Here is a 14,580-nt window from a genome sequence, read left to right as displayed (position 1 = left end):
AAAATACATATATACTAAAATATCTAGCATGAGATGCATATGCGTTCAGATTAAGGACAATAAAAATGGAAATACTTCTTCAATCATGATGCTAAAGGCATCATACAATATATTTTGTTGTGTATCAATATGCTTGAGCACAGAAGTGCAAAATGATAATAATGTTCAACGATTGAGAGAGGCAAAAATAAAGTTTGTAATTGCAGTAATGTGAAGCGTCGTCATGTAACGCTTCACGTTACTTGGCATCACCAACAAGTACTATGAAGTGCCACCCAGTTTTAGTAATTCTTGATCACCTACTCAGGATGCCGCTCAGAACAAAAACAGTTGTTCACAATAAATTCATGCTCAGTAATATGCTAGCCAAGGAGAGTTGAGGTGTCATCAATGGCTAGGCAACTGCTTAGTCATTGATGATGACTCACTTTATCCTTAAATACAAAATAATTTCGATTACTTATTACAAAATAGTTTTATTTACAAGCCAAAATTGATAGTGTCAATTATGGAGCACTAACCACACCAAAAAAAGTATACTAAGATCTTTATTGCAGTTGCAACTTTTAACACTTTTGAGGGCTTCTATCACTCAAACCATAGTTGGAAAACTTGGAATTAGCAAAAACTCACGAAGGCCCAAAAAAATTGGGAAAAACTTGGCCAATTTTCGGAAAAAAAACTAGGCGAAAAACTTGGGAACTTAAAAAACAGCTTAAATTTAATTAGAAATGCTTGTAGAGTGAGGTGTCATTGATGGCTAAGAAATTGCTTAGTCATCAATGATGACTCACTTTATCCTAAAATACAAAATAGTTCCGGTTACTTATTCTTATTACAAAATAGTTTCATTTACAAGCCAAAATTGATAGTGTCAATTACAAAGCACTAACCACACGAAAAATAATATACTGAGATCTTTATTGCAGTTGTAACTCTTAACACTTTTGAGGGCTTTCTATCACTCAAACCATAGTTGGACAACTTGAAATTAGCAAAAACTCATGAAGGCTGGAAAAAAAATGGGAAAATCTTGGCCAATTTTCGAAAAACTAGGCAAAAAATTTGGGAACTTAAAAAACAGCTTAAATGTAGTTAGAAATGCTTGCTGTTTGCAAAATTCAATGAGAAATGTGTCCAATGAGCTAATTAATGAGAACACAAAAGGAAGGAGCTGACTATAGATATATTTAAAGTTTTAAACACAAAGTGGGTACAAAATCACATTCTCATGAAAAATGTTGATCTAGGATATAGAGTCTGCCCCTAAGGGTCCCCTAACCAACCACAAGAACGATCTAGTTCGCAGTTCTAGTTTGGTCTGCCTATGGGTGGGTCCAGAGCCACAAAGGGGTGGTTCGAACCAACTACACCTACTTCGGACCCAAACTAACCAAGGTGGAAAGCATGGAACCAAAAAAACAGCTTAAATGTAGCTATAAATGCTTGTTGTTTGCAAAATTCAATGAGAAGTGTGTCCAATGAGTTAATTAATGAGAACACAAAAGGAAGGAGTTGAGTATAAATATATTTAAAGTTTTAAATGCAAAGTGGGTACAAAATCACATTCTCGTGAAAAATGTTGATCTAGGATATAGAGTTGCCCCTAAGTGGGGACACGAGAACACTCTGGTTTGCGGTTCTAGTCTGGTCCACCAATGGGTGGGTCCAAATCCATAAGAGGGTGGTTCGAACAAAACTACACCAAATTTGGACCCAAACTAACCAAGGTGGAAAACATGGAACAAACAATGAATTTGGTCCCGCAAATAGTGAAAGTTAGTGGCTAAGTTGTTTTTTTTCTTTTTTTTTTGCAAATTTAATTATTTTTTAGCATCCATTCTCATGGTAAGAATATGTCAGCAAATAGAAAAGTAACTCCCCATGTTCCCCCTTGACCCCATTTTGGGGACCCTGCCCTTAAATCCTTGGGAAAATGAACCTCCAAATTTTATTAGGCTCCATATAATAACATCCTGAACCCTAAAAGGTGGATTTTAATGTTTTATGTTGGCTTCTACTTCTCAGCTTGCACTTGATAAATTTGAAAATTTTGACAGCTGATCCCATTGGCCTTAGCTTTGTTTATGGGTCAATTAATGCCAATGTAGAAAAAGATGATGAAGAACATTAAGAAATTTTTAATCTGTTAGTTGATCTTGAAACAATGATACTTGAACTTGATGTTATGATTAATTACTTGACATTGATGTTGAACTTGAGTATATGGCGATATGATGCTATACTGGTATGATCATCATTCATGATGCTATGATTACAAGTTTATGTTGTTTAAATATTTTTTTCATACTATGTGACATTCATATATAGATATTAGATATGTAGATATAATTTACATGTTTTTGTAAAAACGAACTCAAACCCCCTTTCCAAAATTTTGTCGTACTAGTGAAACAATCATTTGTACCTGAACTTGGAACCGAGCCTAAATCACCGTCCTAGATAATGATGGTTGGAAGCAAAATACTAAATAGTTTTTGTCAAACTAAAAGTAAATACATCATTACAATTACATCTTCCTCTTCCTAGCTCTACTAGAAAATAAGGGAGGGGTATCCCTCGGGGGTCCATCCCTACTACCCTGAATTGGGTGTGATTGTCCTCCTTGCTCAGTATCTCTAATGATGTGCGTGGCTCATCCTCCATCCTAGATGTAGCTCCTCTTGGCACAGGCAATGACTCCTCATCTCACTCATCCTCCTTGTCCTCCTCAATGTCATCTACTGTGAATTCCAATCTACGACCGTCCTCCATATCCTCCCTCTCCAAAATTGTGGCGTCCTCTATAAACAATGGAGGTTGCACCTGTGTTGTCCAATCACTATAAGGATCTATATCAATTAAATCAAGTGGACCAGCTACTACTTCATGTGCCTTCCTTATGCGCAACTGAAGATTATATTGCACATAGACAAGGTCATTAAAGCGTTTCTGAGCTAACTTGTTCCTCATTATCATGTGGGTGGCCTTAAACAAGCTCCAATTGTGCTAACAATTGGATGAACTACAAAGTGAGCATAAGATTTCTTAGGGCAATGTTTTTTAGATTTGTCACCCCAACTTTGCCACCAAACATCTACAAAATAAAATTTAGAAAAGTTCGAAGACAAACAGAAAAGAAAAAATATAATTTATCAATTACTTTAGACCTTAAAATCCAAATGGAAAATGTTTTACCTAGGTTTGAGTGCCTCTTCCCCTTTCCTTGCCATCTCTAAAGAGAATAAATTACCCTTTTCTTCCACATAGCTTTCGAGTTTTGCCACAACAAGGTCTCTCCTCAACCTTATCTATCATCCTCTGAGTGCATGTAGTGTGGCCCTCCATGACCTCTCTACTAAGATCTGAATAAGAATCATCGAACCTAAACCTGGGGTTGAGGAAGTACCTTGTTGCATGAATGGGTTGGTGGAGCTGATTGTTCCACCTGTCAATAATTTCTCAAGTGGACTCGTATATAAGTCTATCCCCCCCTGTAGTAATTTTTACAAACTCCCTGGCCCTATCAATGGCCTCATAAATATACTCCATTGGGGTTTCGTCCCCATTTACTATGCACAAAACTCGAACCAAAGGCTCAGACACATACAACTAAAAAACACAAATTAGTAAATTACAAAAAGATTAATTGACATTTGAATCAAGAATAGTTAAAAATTCAAGAACTGAAGTTGCCTTCACAATCTTTGTAGCCCTCTGCACAAAACAGGTGTCAAAGACTATGCTCATGACATCCTCTCCTCTAGGCTTCTTGGACTAAGGTGAGTCTAGCCATGCTTGACTCACAAACATTTGCTTCAAAGAAGCTAATGCGCCAATAATCTAAGTTGCCGATTCGGGTTCGAGGACAAGTTCGGGTTCGGGGTTCGGTTTGTGGATTCGGGCAATTTTTTATTTCCCCATTTGGGTTCGTGGCTGGGTTTGTGAGTATATATATATAAAAACACACACACACAAGAGAAACATGCATAGTTGCAAAACAAAGTCATTTCACAATATGAACAATTGTTGCTTGATCATTGATCAATGCCAAATGCCAAAGGGTTATGGGTCCCTTCAAAACCTATTTTTACCTGAATCTAAAAGCATTAAATACTCGCTCATTAATCTATCTTCATGATTGTAAAGAAAATTATACATTGAATTACTAAATTGCAAAACATAGACTAGTTCATCAAATAATACATTGAATTACTAAATTGCAAAAGAAAGACTAGTTCATCAAGTAATAAAGATTGAAACATGATGATAGATGACAAGTTTTTAGTAGTTTATCAATAATCATAGTATCAAATGCCCTTCAAGGGTCAAATGGATCATCACAAAATGAGGGATCAATGGCTTCATCCCCAACTGCAACTATATCTAGATCTTCATCATTGGAACCCAAACTGGTTCCACTACTCCCATATGCTGCTATATCATCGTCCTCCTCCTTGACATAAGGGATTAGATGAGTGAAATGTTTTTTATTAAGTTCCTTTGAGAGTTGCATAAGAAAACAATTAAAAAAACACTCTTTAATGTTGTTTTAGCCTTGGGTTCGGTGTGGGTTCATCTGGGTTCGCTTCAACAAGGACTCGGACGAATCCATAGTCAAAACTAAGGACCTTGCCCAGACCCAAACCGAACCCAGGGACAAATTCGGACCTCTACGGACCCGAACCCGAATCCGGGCAGCAGGGGACGAATTCGATAACTTAGCCAATAATGCTTTCCAACATCAAGAAGATCGTTGCAAACCTTGCAACAACAGATCTCACCAAATCTCTCCCATGAGTGTGCTCTCTCATCACAAACATTTGCTTCAAAGAAGCTAATGCGCCAATAATGCTTTCCAACATCAAGAAGATCGTTGCAAACCTTGCAACACCAGATCTCACCAAATCTCTCCCATGAGTGTGTTCTCTCATCGCATATAGAACCCAAGAGTGAGTCTAGATATATTCCATGATCCTTTTTTCCATCTTATCAAGTCTTCCTATGTCCTCCAAAAGAAGTTAAGAACATGTGTTGCACAAGGTGTCCAAAAGGAGTAGGGTGTGTATCTTGGAGAATTTTACCTGTTGTTGCATTATTTGTGACGATTTGCCCACTTTTGCACTCCCACCGTCAATGTTCTCCAACATTAATGTCAAAGTTGATGCACTTTTTACCCTCTCAAGGGCACCAACCAATTTCAAGAACACCACATTGTCCTTGCAAGCAAATAGAAAATTGATAATGTGCATCTTTTTTCATTTGCCCTCTCATAAGAAAAAATGGTACAGCCATACTTTGTCCATTCTTTTTTTTTTGCTCCTCCACCATTGTGCTTCCCCTATCAATTGCATTTATGAGCAACCTACAAAACCAAAGTGAAATTCAAAACAAGAAAAAGTTTAAAACAATTAAAATTTAAAAATCAATTCAAGTGGACTATTTAGTAATTTACTAACCTCCCACCCAAATCCTTGTGAAAGGGGCCTTGTACACTTTCTTTGAAACTGTCATTGAACTCACCAAATTTAGCCAATAAGGACTCTCACCCACATGCAATGGGATGTTGACGAGTTACCAAAAATTGGCAAATACAATGTTTGCTTTCTCATGTGCCTCCTTGTTTCATCCGGTGGCCTCTAATTATGATTGTGCTCCAGGTGTGTTCCTGGACACAAAATAGTTTCCTATAGGTTGCATCACTAAGTGTTATGAAACAACATGCACTCTACTAAAGGAAGCAGAAGCACTAAAAGCAGAGGTTCCCAGTTTGCAAATAAGAGGGCCACAACGAGATCCCACTATGCTCTCAAGTGCTTCTTCATTAATACATACTGGAGCTCCTTGAGATTCAGCTATGGCTTCCCTCATAGTTAATCTTGTCCTCTCCCTTTGCAATTTTTTCCTTCACTAACAGCAAGTAGGGTTAACAAATATTTTTATCTCTTATGCGACTTTCACACATTTCCTTGTATCATGCTTGTAAATGCCTGCAAAGTGGTATTTTAAGGTAATTTATGCATCTAGAAATTACTCTCACAATTTATGCAAATCACGTTCCCAGGCTTCGCTCCTTCATAGGCATACCTTAACTCTAGCATTTTTAGGACAGGTGCCTATATATCCAAAAGGGCATGGCTCTAGTGGCCAATCATTCTCTAAATTTGCCTTGTTGAATTAATGGTTAACTGTTGACCTACACAAAGAAATTGAAAAGACAAAATAAATATTTTCGTAAAATAATTAAACAAACGATCTAAATCAGTTCCACTGTTTTAGACATCATTCAATTAGGGTTTAAATTGCTTTAAACTAGATATTCTTCAAAAAAAATAGTGAAAGATTCAGCAAAATTTGTCACAAATAGTGTTGAATTTTGTTTTAAAGATTCAAAATGATTTCTAACTACTAAGGAATGATTTTGTATTCACTTAAATGCAATAAAAAATGAATAGAATGTCTTTAAAAAAAAACTCAAAAAACCTACCTGGGAGTGATTTATTCTTGAAAACATCAGTTTAAATCTATGTTACCCGGGGATGCGTTTTCACCCCTAAACCTGAAGTTTCAGAAACAAGGACGGTTTTGGGGACGGGGGGATGGCAGGGGACATTTCCCAGACGTCCCCACCTAGAGAAGAAAATAGGAAACGCATCCCCGAAACTTCGAAAACAGTCAACGAGTTTCCAAACCACATTGACCGTTTTGAGGACTGTTTCTCCATTTCCTAACATCCCGAGGACTGCAATAAAAGTTTCCTATTAAAAATTTATTAAACTCAACAAAACCATTAAAAAAAGACTGTCCAGTCATCTGCGGGCCCGGACTTGTGGAAGTCAATTTTTTATAAAATATATTATAAAATGAATGATTAGGGGCAGCTGTCATAGTATATGTGTTTTCATTTTGAGGCTCAAGATGATATTGATAGTGACTTTGATATGGATGATTAGGGGCAGCTGCCATAGTATCTTTGTTTTGATATTGATTTTGAGGTTTTAGACTTTGGAGTGTTTTGTCTTGACATTATATGATCATTGATAGTTGATACATTGATGGAATGATTATATATCAATATGATCATAGTTGATACTTTAAAAGTTCAAAACTTTAAAGTTTGAGTCTTTATCTTTTCAATGTTTCCATTTTATTGAGAGTTGATGTTTTTCATCCTCTTATTTGATTCATTTCATTATGTGCTAATGTTTTAAGTACTTAGATGATGATTGAAAATGATGCTATTTAGAATTTTCTATGATGATTTGATTAATATGTTGTTGCGATGAATGTAAAATTGATGAACATATTTGAAAATTCAGATATATATATATATATAGCCGTCTGGGACCTGTTCCGACAAAAGAAAATCGTCCCAGAAACCCATTTCCCTGTCCCCCTGTCCCCTCTTCCCGGAAACTTGGGGTAACATAGGTTAAAATCGACTCAAATCCGCTTCTAATTGATTGCAATCAGCTACCAAGGGCTCTTTTCTTCCCTCGTCGTCAAACAGAAATGCTCAAAACAAAACAAAAAGAATAAAACTATGATGTTTTTTGCTTCAACGCTGGACTGTCAAAATGTAGGCTAGTTTTTAGCTTGAACTCACTGAATTGTTGTGAAAAACATGCCAAGTTACTAAGACGATTTTTTGCTTTAATGCTGGACTGTGAATACATGGGCGAGTTTTTAGCTTGGACTCACTAAATTTTTGTGAGAAATTTGCTGAGTTTTCATTGAGCTTTTCATTAAAGCTCAGTTAAACAGTTAAAAACTCATGAGGCTCAAAAGCTCAGCAATTAATCGGTGAGTATGCCAGCTATTCTCCAACTAAACTCTATTTAAATAGTCAATGAGGAATATTATCATCAATGCCAATTAATGAGTCGGACTTCCAAATATTATTCAGACTAATCATCAGTCAAAAGGTTTGATATAAAATAATTCAGGAAAATGTATCCTCTCATGGCAAGCAAGGAAGTCTATCTTAGCAAAGCATCAATAAATAAACAATTCAAAGAAATATATAACTGCTCCAAGCTTATTGATTCCTTCGAACTTTAGGAAACATTATTTTTAATCTATCATGCTAAAAACAAAATGAGAATGTGTAGCGCGCTTCATGCACTCGACGGCTTATTCAAATTTTCAAGTATCTGAATCTCCAATCCCAATAAGCTCCCTTCATATGTTATCTATCTCTCAAAAAGATATGCCAACAAATACGCCTTCTCCCATTTCATTTTTTTAAATCTCTATTCCCGTAAACAAGCAGACAAACAGACAGGCAGTTCAAATCCAATATTCTGTAATTTACTTCAAAAAGAGACTTTTCAGATTTGAAATAATTATCTGTTTAGACTCTCCAGACAACCAAGCTGCACTTTTCAGCTACTGATAAGCCCTCAAAGGCTAAGAGGATACACAACTTTGATATGACTAAATTATCCCCCCTATGGACATTTGCTTCAGGTTTTCCAAATTTGCCACAGGAATTTAAACAACAATTTGCATGCGACTAAATTCTATTCATCCAACTGATTACTATGGTTTTTCATCCAACTGATCATTTTGAAAACCATATCATTTCAAACTGAAATGGAGTTATGAATACTTCCATATATGCACACACGAACATCTGCATATATATCATAGTTACACCACTCTAGGGGACGGAGAGACGGCAGAACGGGGGGACAAGTTTTTGGGATGGGGGAGAGGGTGGCAGGAGGGGTTGTATATACTATACATATGGTACTTAAAATACTAGTTATGAAAAGATGTATTGTAAAATAAGATATATAGATGTAAAAGAGTAAATACTTGAACATTGCAATGAATTGGAACATTCAACATTCAACATAAATAATCGAATCACCAAATAGTCAACACCGGGATGTCCCCCCATCCTCGATGGACGTGGCGAAATCTGGTGGTGTCGTTGGAGACAGGGGAATGGAGTCCCCAAATCCCCAATGCGTCCTTGTCTCCAAGACATGGGGCAAAACTGCAGGGGGGACACGTCCCCGTGTTACTATGATACATATACATATACATATACATATATAAATATATGTATATGTATATGTATATGAAATACCTCTATTTCCAAACAGATACATATACATATATTTTATATATGTATATGTTTATGAAATAAATTACAACCTTATTTCCAAACAGATAGGAAATACCTCTATTGCACAAGAATTGTCATCAGATGAAAATTTCACAAATTTGCCCAGCTGCGAACTCCATCGCAAATTCACCTCCAAAGATGTTTCCCTCCAATTTACCCAGAAATCCTAAAGGTTTCCGTCCTCAAGAATTCAAAATTGAAACTCATAGCTTCCCAAAATACTCCAAGAGAAGACAATAACCAAGCATTCTGTGAATGAGCCTCTCAATATTCTTTTATCCAACATCTCTCTGACTCTTTGTTTTCCTTTTGCCTATCTCTTGGTATTCTCTTTATTAACCCCCTTTTAATTAAAATGACTTTGTCAATTATTCATTAAGCTCCATTAAAGTGATTTTAATGCTTTATTAAATAATTAAATCAAGTCATCATGAAATTTTGATATAATTTGACAACTTAAAATTTAATTATTCAATTGACTTGTAATTGACAATGATTAATGCAATTATTTTATTTTTTGTCTTTCCATGCTGTTGGTTTCACCGCCGATGACAACTGCTCTGTATTTGAGTGCAGACTTAAATGCAATTCCTTTATTTTCTTCCGTGGTGATCATCTTTCCGAAGTTCATTATTATTTTACATCCCTGTGATCGAAAGGTGGGACTTCCTATTGTCGCATCTTCTATGAAAAGTCATGCGGCATTGGTTAATGACATTAGTTGGCATGCTTAGTTGGCCTTAATCCTACCACGACACTTGTCTTGCTCAACATTCATTATTGGTGGTGTTTACTATTTATTGGGCTATAATGAATAGTCTCAACAGACTGTCGGCGTCTTGGTCTACATGGACTATGTGGTCTGAGAAATATGTGGACTATGTGCTCTGTCAAATAGACCACCAGTATTCTGTGTTTGAATGAGTCTGGTTAAATCATCAGCAATAAATAATTATTATACATAGTGAAATATGAAAATACTAGATTTACAGATTGTTTATTTGTTTAGTCCAGCATACATATAATTAATTCATTGTATAATTCAGGAACGACTGATATAATTATTTATTGTTATTCCGGTAGTCATTGATATATTCATAATCCATTCATGTATTTATTTATTTATTTATTTATCTGTCATGATGATCAATTTAAATAGTATTGATGATTAAATTAAATAAAATAAAAATCTTGTTACAAGTAGGGTGGTATCATATAAACTAAAACTCTGTAAAATTGAGCCCCTGTTATTGAGAAGATCGCCAATGATGTGCAGCTAAGGTTGTCTATTGCTAGATGCAGACAATGCATTGATCTGCAATCATTGACATTGTTACAATCATAAAACAAATACTCTTACTGGAACGAACAGAAGATTAGTACACATTAAGACATCCCATAAATCCTTGTTACCTCTTCAATACGGGAAGCACATTCTCTAGAAACCAGTAGCCTGGAGCATGGACAGGTGCTGTCTTTACTCTTGTATCTCGAATTCCTGTTGCATAATATTCTCGAGTGCTCCAGCGAAATTCTCTTGGTAAGTCTTTCACTATAGTCACATCATCCTTTAGAGTTTGTATAAAGTGATCCACATCAAAAATATCTGCAAATGAGCTGCAAAAACATCATGGACTTCATCTTGACCATTTCCCCTCATTAACTATAATAAATTTTTATACACCCCCACATAAATGTCTAAAATTTGTGTGCACCATAATTGTGAAAGGAAAAAAAATAACAAACAGTGACAAAATACCTTGAATCTCGCCAAACAGGATTCATATCAAAATGAGGAACAACCAATGTCGCATTCAAGATTTTGGCAACAGCAACTGCATCGCATATCTTCATAACAAACAAGAAACAAATGACAATATTTTTTTGTACACTCTTTGTAACATAATTATGCCAGCTTATGACAAAAAATAGTTTTCAGAGATGAAGCATTGAAATTAATGCTACACAATAAACAAATTTATTGCAAGCATAGCACACTGACCCCCATTCGTTGTTGATTGAGACCCCCTTCCAGGAAAACTTGGACATATCCTTGAGTCTTTACAGGAGGTTCTATTTACAGTTATGCAGCAATATGCACTATCATTAGTCTTTCACATCACTGTCCTTATAATGGAATAAGTGTAACTAGAAACATTACTAGAACCTCTAAAAGATTGTCAACTGCAAGTCTGTAATCAGCAGTTGTAAATTCTCAAATATCAATATGTTAATTGATGTAGATCAACTGTTTTTACAAATCATGCATTCCAGATTTTTCCACAAAGCACTACTACTTTACCCTATAATACTTACCGGATGGGATCAATCTCTCAGTACAAGGTCGCCAGCCTTGGTTTGGCAATGGGTCCCAAAGATCAGAAGGCTCCCCCTCCAACTTAAAAGTGAAAAAAAAAAAACACTTTCACAAAACATCTTCAATAAGTTTAATTACGAAGAAATTAAAGTTCAACAAATTGCAGGCTTACAAGTCGAGACTTTGAAACAGCTTCCAGTAAAGCAGGATATCTAGCTTTAGGCGCTTTCCATTCCTGCAAAATCATAGTAAATGGTGCTCAAAAGATAAATTAGGATACAAACACCTTTGCAAATGCCCAGTTCTCTTTCTAGCAAGCCCCATCTGGATGTATAACCAGATGAACAAGTAGCCCAATTGTGCGCAGAGCTGCTTTTTTTATATCCAAAATATTTTTCCTCTAACAAAGTTGCAAATATTGAGAAGCCGAAGGTATGAAGATAATAAAGACAGAAATAATATCAAGAGAGGTTTTTCAGAAAGCAATTAAACATTCATGAACCAAAAAAGGCAAGATAAGAACACACAGCCACCAGCTGCAAGTTTACATGCGCATACAGTAAAGTAGAATAAGTTTGGAAACTTAAAAATGCTTACCAAGATTCAAATCACAAAAAGCACTCATTACATGCTAAAATAATATCTTGATGGACCTTGCTAGATGAAAAGGAAGAGCTAGCTTTCAATGAGTCCTAGATCCAATCTGTGATGATGATGTGTGTTGTTTGTGTTCTTAGCAGAGGGGCAGTTTTCAACAAATCCTAAATCAGATCAGCAGTGATGTATGGTAAGTCAGTTGTCTTAATGCCAGAAGAATTAGTTTTCAATGAACCCTAGATCCCATGAGTTATGACAGTGTAATGAAAAGATTTTTCTGTTGAATTGCATATCTATTGCAAATAACTTGGTCATTTGAGCATCAACGTGAGATCATTGCAAGCCCCTTAAGAGTAAGCTTACTAGAAATCACTTGCAGAAGACCAAGAGTGGTGCACTACCTAGGATTCCACTTTTATTTAGAAACCAGCTCCATGTTAGAACCCAGTTATGGAAAAACAAGAGTCAAAACTTCAAATTATACTTTAGATGTCCTATGGAAAATTGAACTTGGGTCTCAACAATGAAAATCCAATATTCTAACCAATAATTCTCAACCCCTTGAACATGATGAGTTAGCTTCCTTCTTGTCTAAAGTGAAATACTGTGGGAAAACTGTAAATTGTACGGGGGAAGGGAAGCTCTTCGACAACTAATTGGATTTTATATCTCATAGAAGAAGAAAAACGAAATGCTATAATAATCATCTCCAATTTGAGAAATGAAACTAGTCCAATTTTGAGTCTTTCCCATGCTCACCTAAGCAAATTATCCACTATTGCTTTCAATTACAAATTTCTGGCTAAACACTTACCACCTCATGTCTACACCATTACACAATTTGCTTGATTGCATATAGCTTACCACTTATTTTAAGTAATAAAAATAAGTGTGCCAATAATTAATATGTTAATGTCCATAGAGAGATTTGTGTTGTCAATAAAATCAGAAAATCATCACGTATGAAATAGAAAAATTCAAGCACACAATGGGCTCTTGATCTGCTGGTAAAGTTGAATGCTTCTAAGTAAGCCCACCTGGGCTCAAGTCTTAGTGAATGCAAGGCCTTGATACCAGAAGGGATGAGGCCAGGACTGTACCTTGGGCAGGCAGAATGGATATCCCTCAGCCCTTTGCCTGTGATGCTCCCAATCAGACCAGCTAAGTCAGCCTTTTGATTTAAAGTATTTATTTATCAAATTAATAAATGTAATTATTATATTTTTTTTCTTGCCTCTCTTCCATAGTAAAATTAAATGTTTTGTTTGTAATGGCCCTTTTGGCAGACCACCCTTGAGGCAGTTAATCTCTTAGGTTGTTATTGGAAGTAAGCCATATTTATAAGGGGTAGATTAGCAATGGGGATGAAAAGTTATTAACTATCTTGGCATAAAACACATCCTGTCTCCTATCCAGATGCAATCGTGGAAGGAGATTCTTGCAGGACCAAATCCCTGATATCCCTTTTGTTCAAGCTTGGGCATCAACCTAAGCCAACCAGGGCAGCTGATTGGAGCCAACTTGTCAGTATCCTGAATCGATCCTGAGGCGAATAAAGAGGAAGACAGTGCCACTTCAAGGCACTCAATTGCTACTGTCCCACCATCCACATAACCTTCATTATGGTAGCTCCTGGGTCTTGCCGTATGCACTTTTTGTGTCATCATAGGAGGTCCCAGGCTGCTGGGTGAACACACATACGGGATTTGATACTGTGTGCTCTAAAAACTGGTTATACTAATCTTTATCTGTACTGAACATTTGATTTGTAAGTTTCCGAAAGTGCTATCACTGGGTTGCTGGTGTGTATGCCATTCCCCATCTGAGACTCTGGCAAATCCATATCAATTGCAGCCTTCACAAAATTATATCCCAAACCTGGGTGGTAGCAAATAGGTGGATGAGGCCAACTGAGCAAGAAAGAAAGAAAGACAGCAATTCATCCTTAAGGGCTAACCACTAGCTTATATATATTTTATATATATAAAATAAGCCGAGAGATATCTTTCTTGAGCCGCCTATTTTCATCATCGCATTTTTATGTGAGTCTAAGAGGCGTGAGGAAATGATTCGAGACTCTTGATCTGCCTCATTTCCTCTCTATAATTTTCACAATTTTAATTATAATTGTATTTAATCTATTTCTATTTTGTTTTTCTGACATGTAAATGAACGTCAAATTTTTTTGAAAATAGAAAATGTTTACATTGAAGATTGCTGCGACTGTAGAAAGCCTCTCGGCTTAATTGAATAGATATAATTTAAGACCAACAGAATAGTTATTTACCAGCAATAACAAATAGCATTGAATGAAGAGTCAAGCCCCTTGATATTTGATTAGTTGCAACTCCAAACCATTAAAAGGCATAAAGGGAAGGCATTTCATTTGAGAGGGGGGGGTTGGGGGGGAAGGGGTTGATAACTTAATACAACAGACATAAACATATCAATGGATATAAATATAGCATCACACAAGACATGGCATATTATTACCACAGACATGACTGCATACACACACACACACACACAT

The 14,580-nt window shown here is 36.1% G+C and overlaps 1 protein-coding gene across 1 annotated transcript in view; it reads right to left on the bottom strand.

Moving 5' to 3' along the window:
* The window catches only part of LOC149568689 (O-fucosyltransferase family protein), an 87,355-nt gene that overhangs the window by 63,715 nt on the left and 9,060 nt on the right, over positions 1–14,580 (bottom strand). Inside the window, exons 2-6 of the mRNA XM_089821580.1 lie at positions 11,626–11,688; positions 11,453–11,534; positions 11,139–11,209; positions 10,896–10,984; positions 10,550–10,753 (exon numbers count right to left, since the gene is read on the bottom strand). Of these exons, the coding sequence (XP_089677706.1) occupies positions 10,550–10,753; positions 10,896–10,984; positions 11,139–11,209; positions 11,453–11,534; positions 11,626–11,688 (509 nt within the window). The remainder of the gene's footprint in view (positions 1–10,549; positions 10,754–10,895; positions 10,985–11,138; positions 11,210–11,452; positions 11,535–11,625; positions 11,689–14,580) is intronic.

The sequence above is a fragment of the Cupressus sempervirens genome, chromosome 3 (assembly GCF_028749045.1).
Source record: "Cupressus sempervirens isolate cs-2001-9-10 chromosome 3, ASM2874904v1, whole genome shotgun sequence".
In the NCBI taxonomy this organism is placed as follows: domain Eukaryota; kingdom Viridiplantae; phylum Streptophyta; class Pinopsida; order Cupressales; family Cupressaceae; genus Cupressus; species Cupressus sempervirens.
Note: the sequence above shows the minus strand (reverse complement) of the source record. Positions and strands in the feature narration are given on the sequence as shown.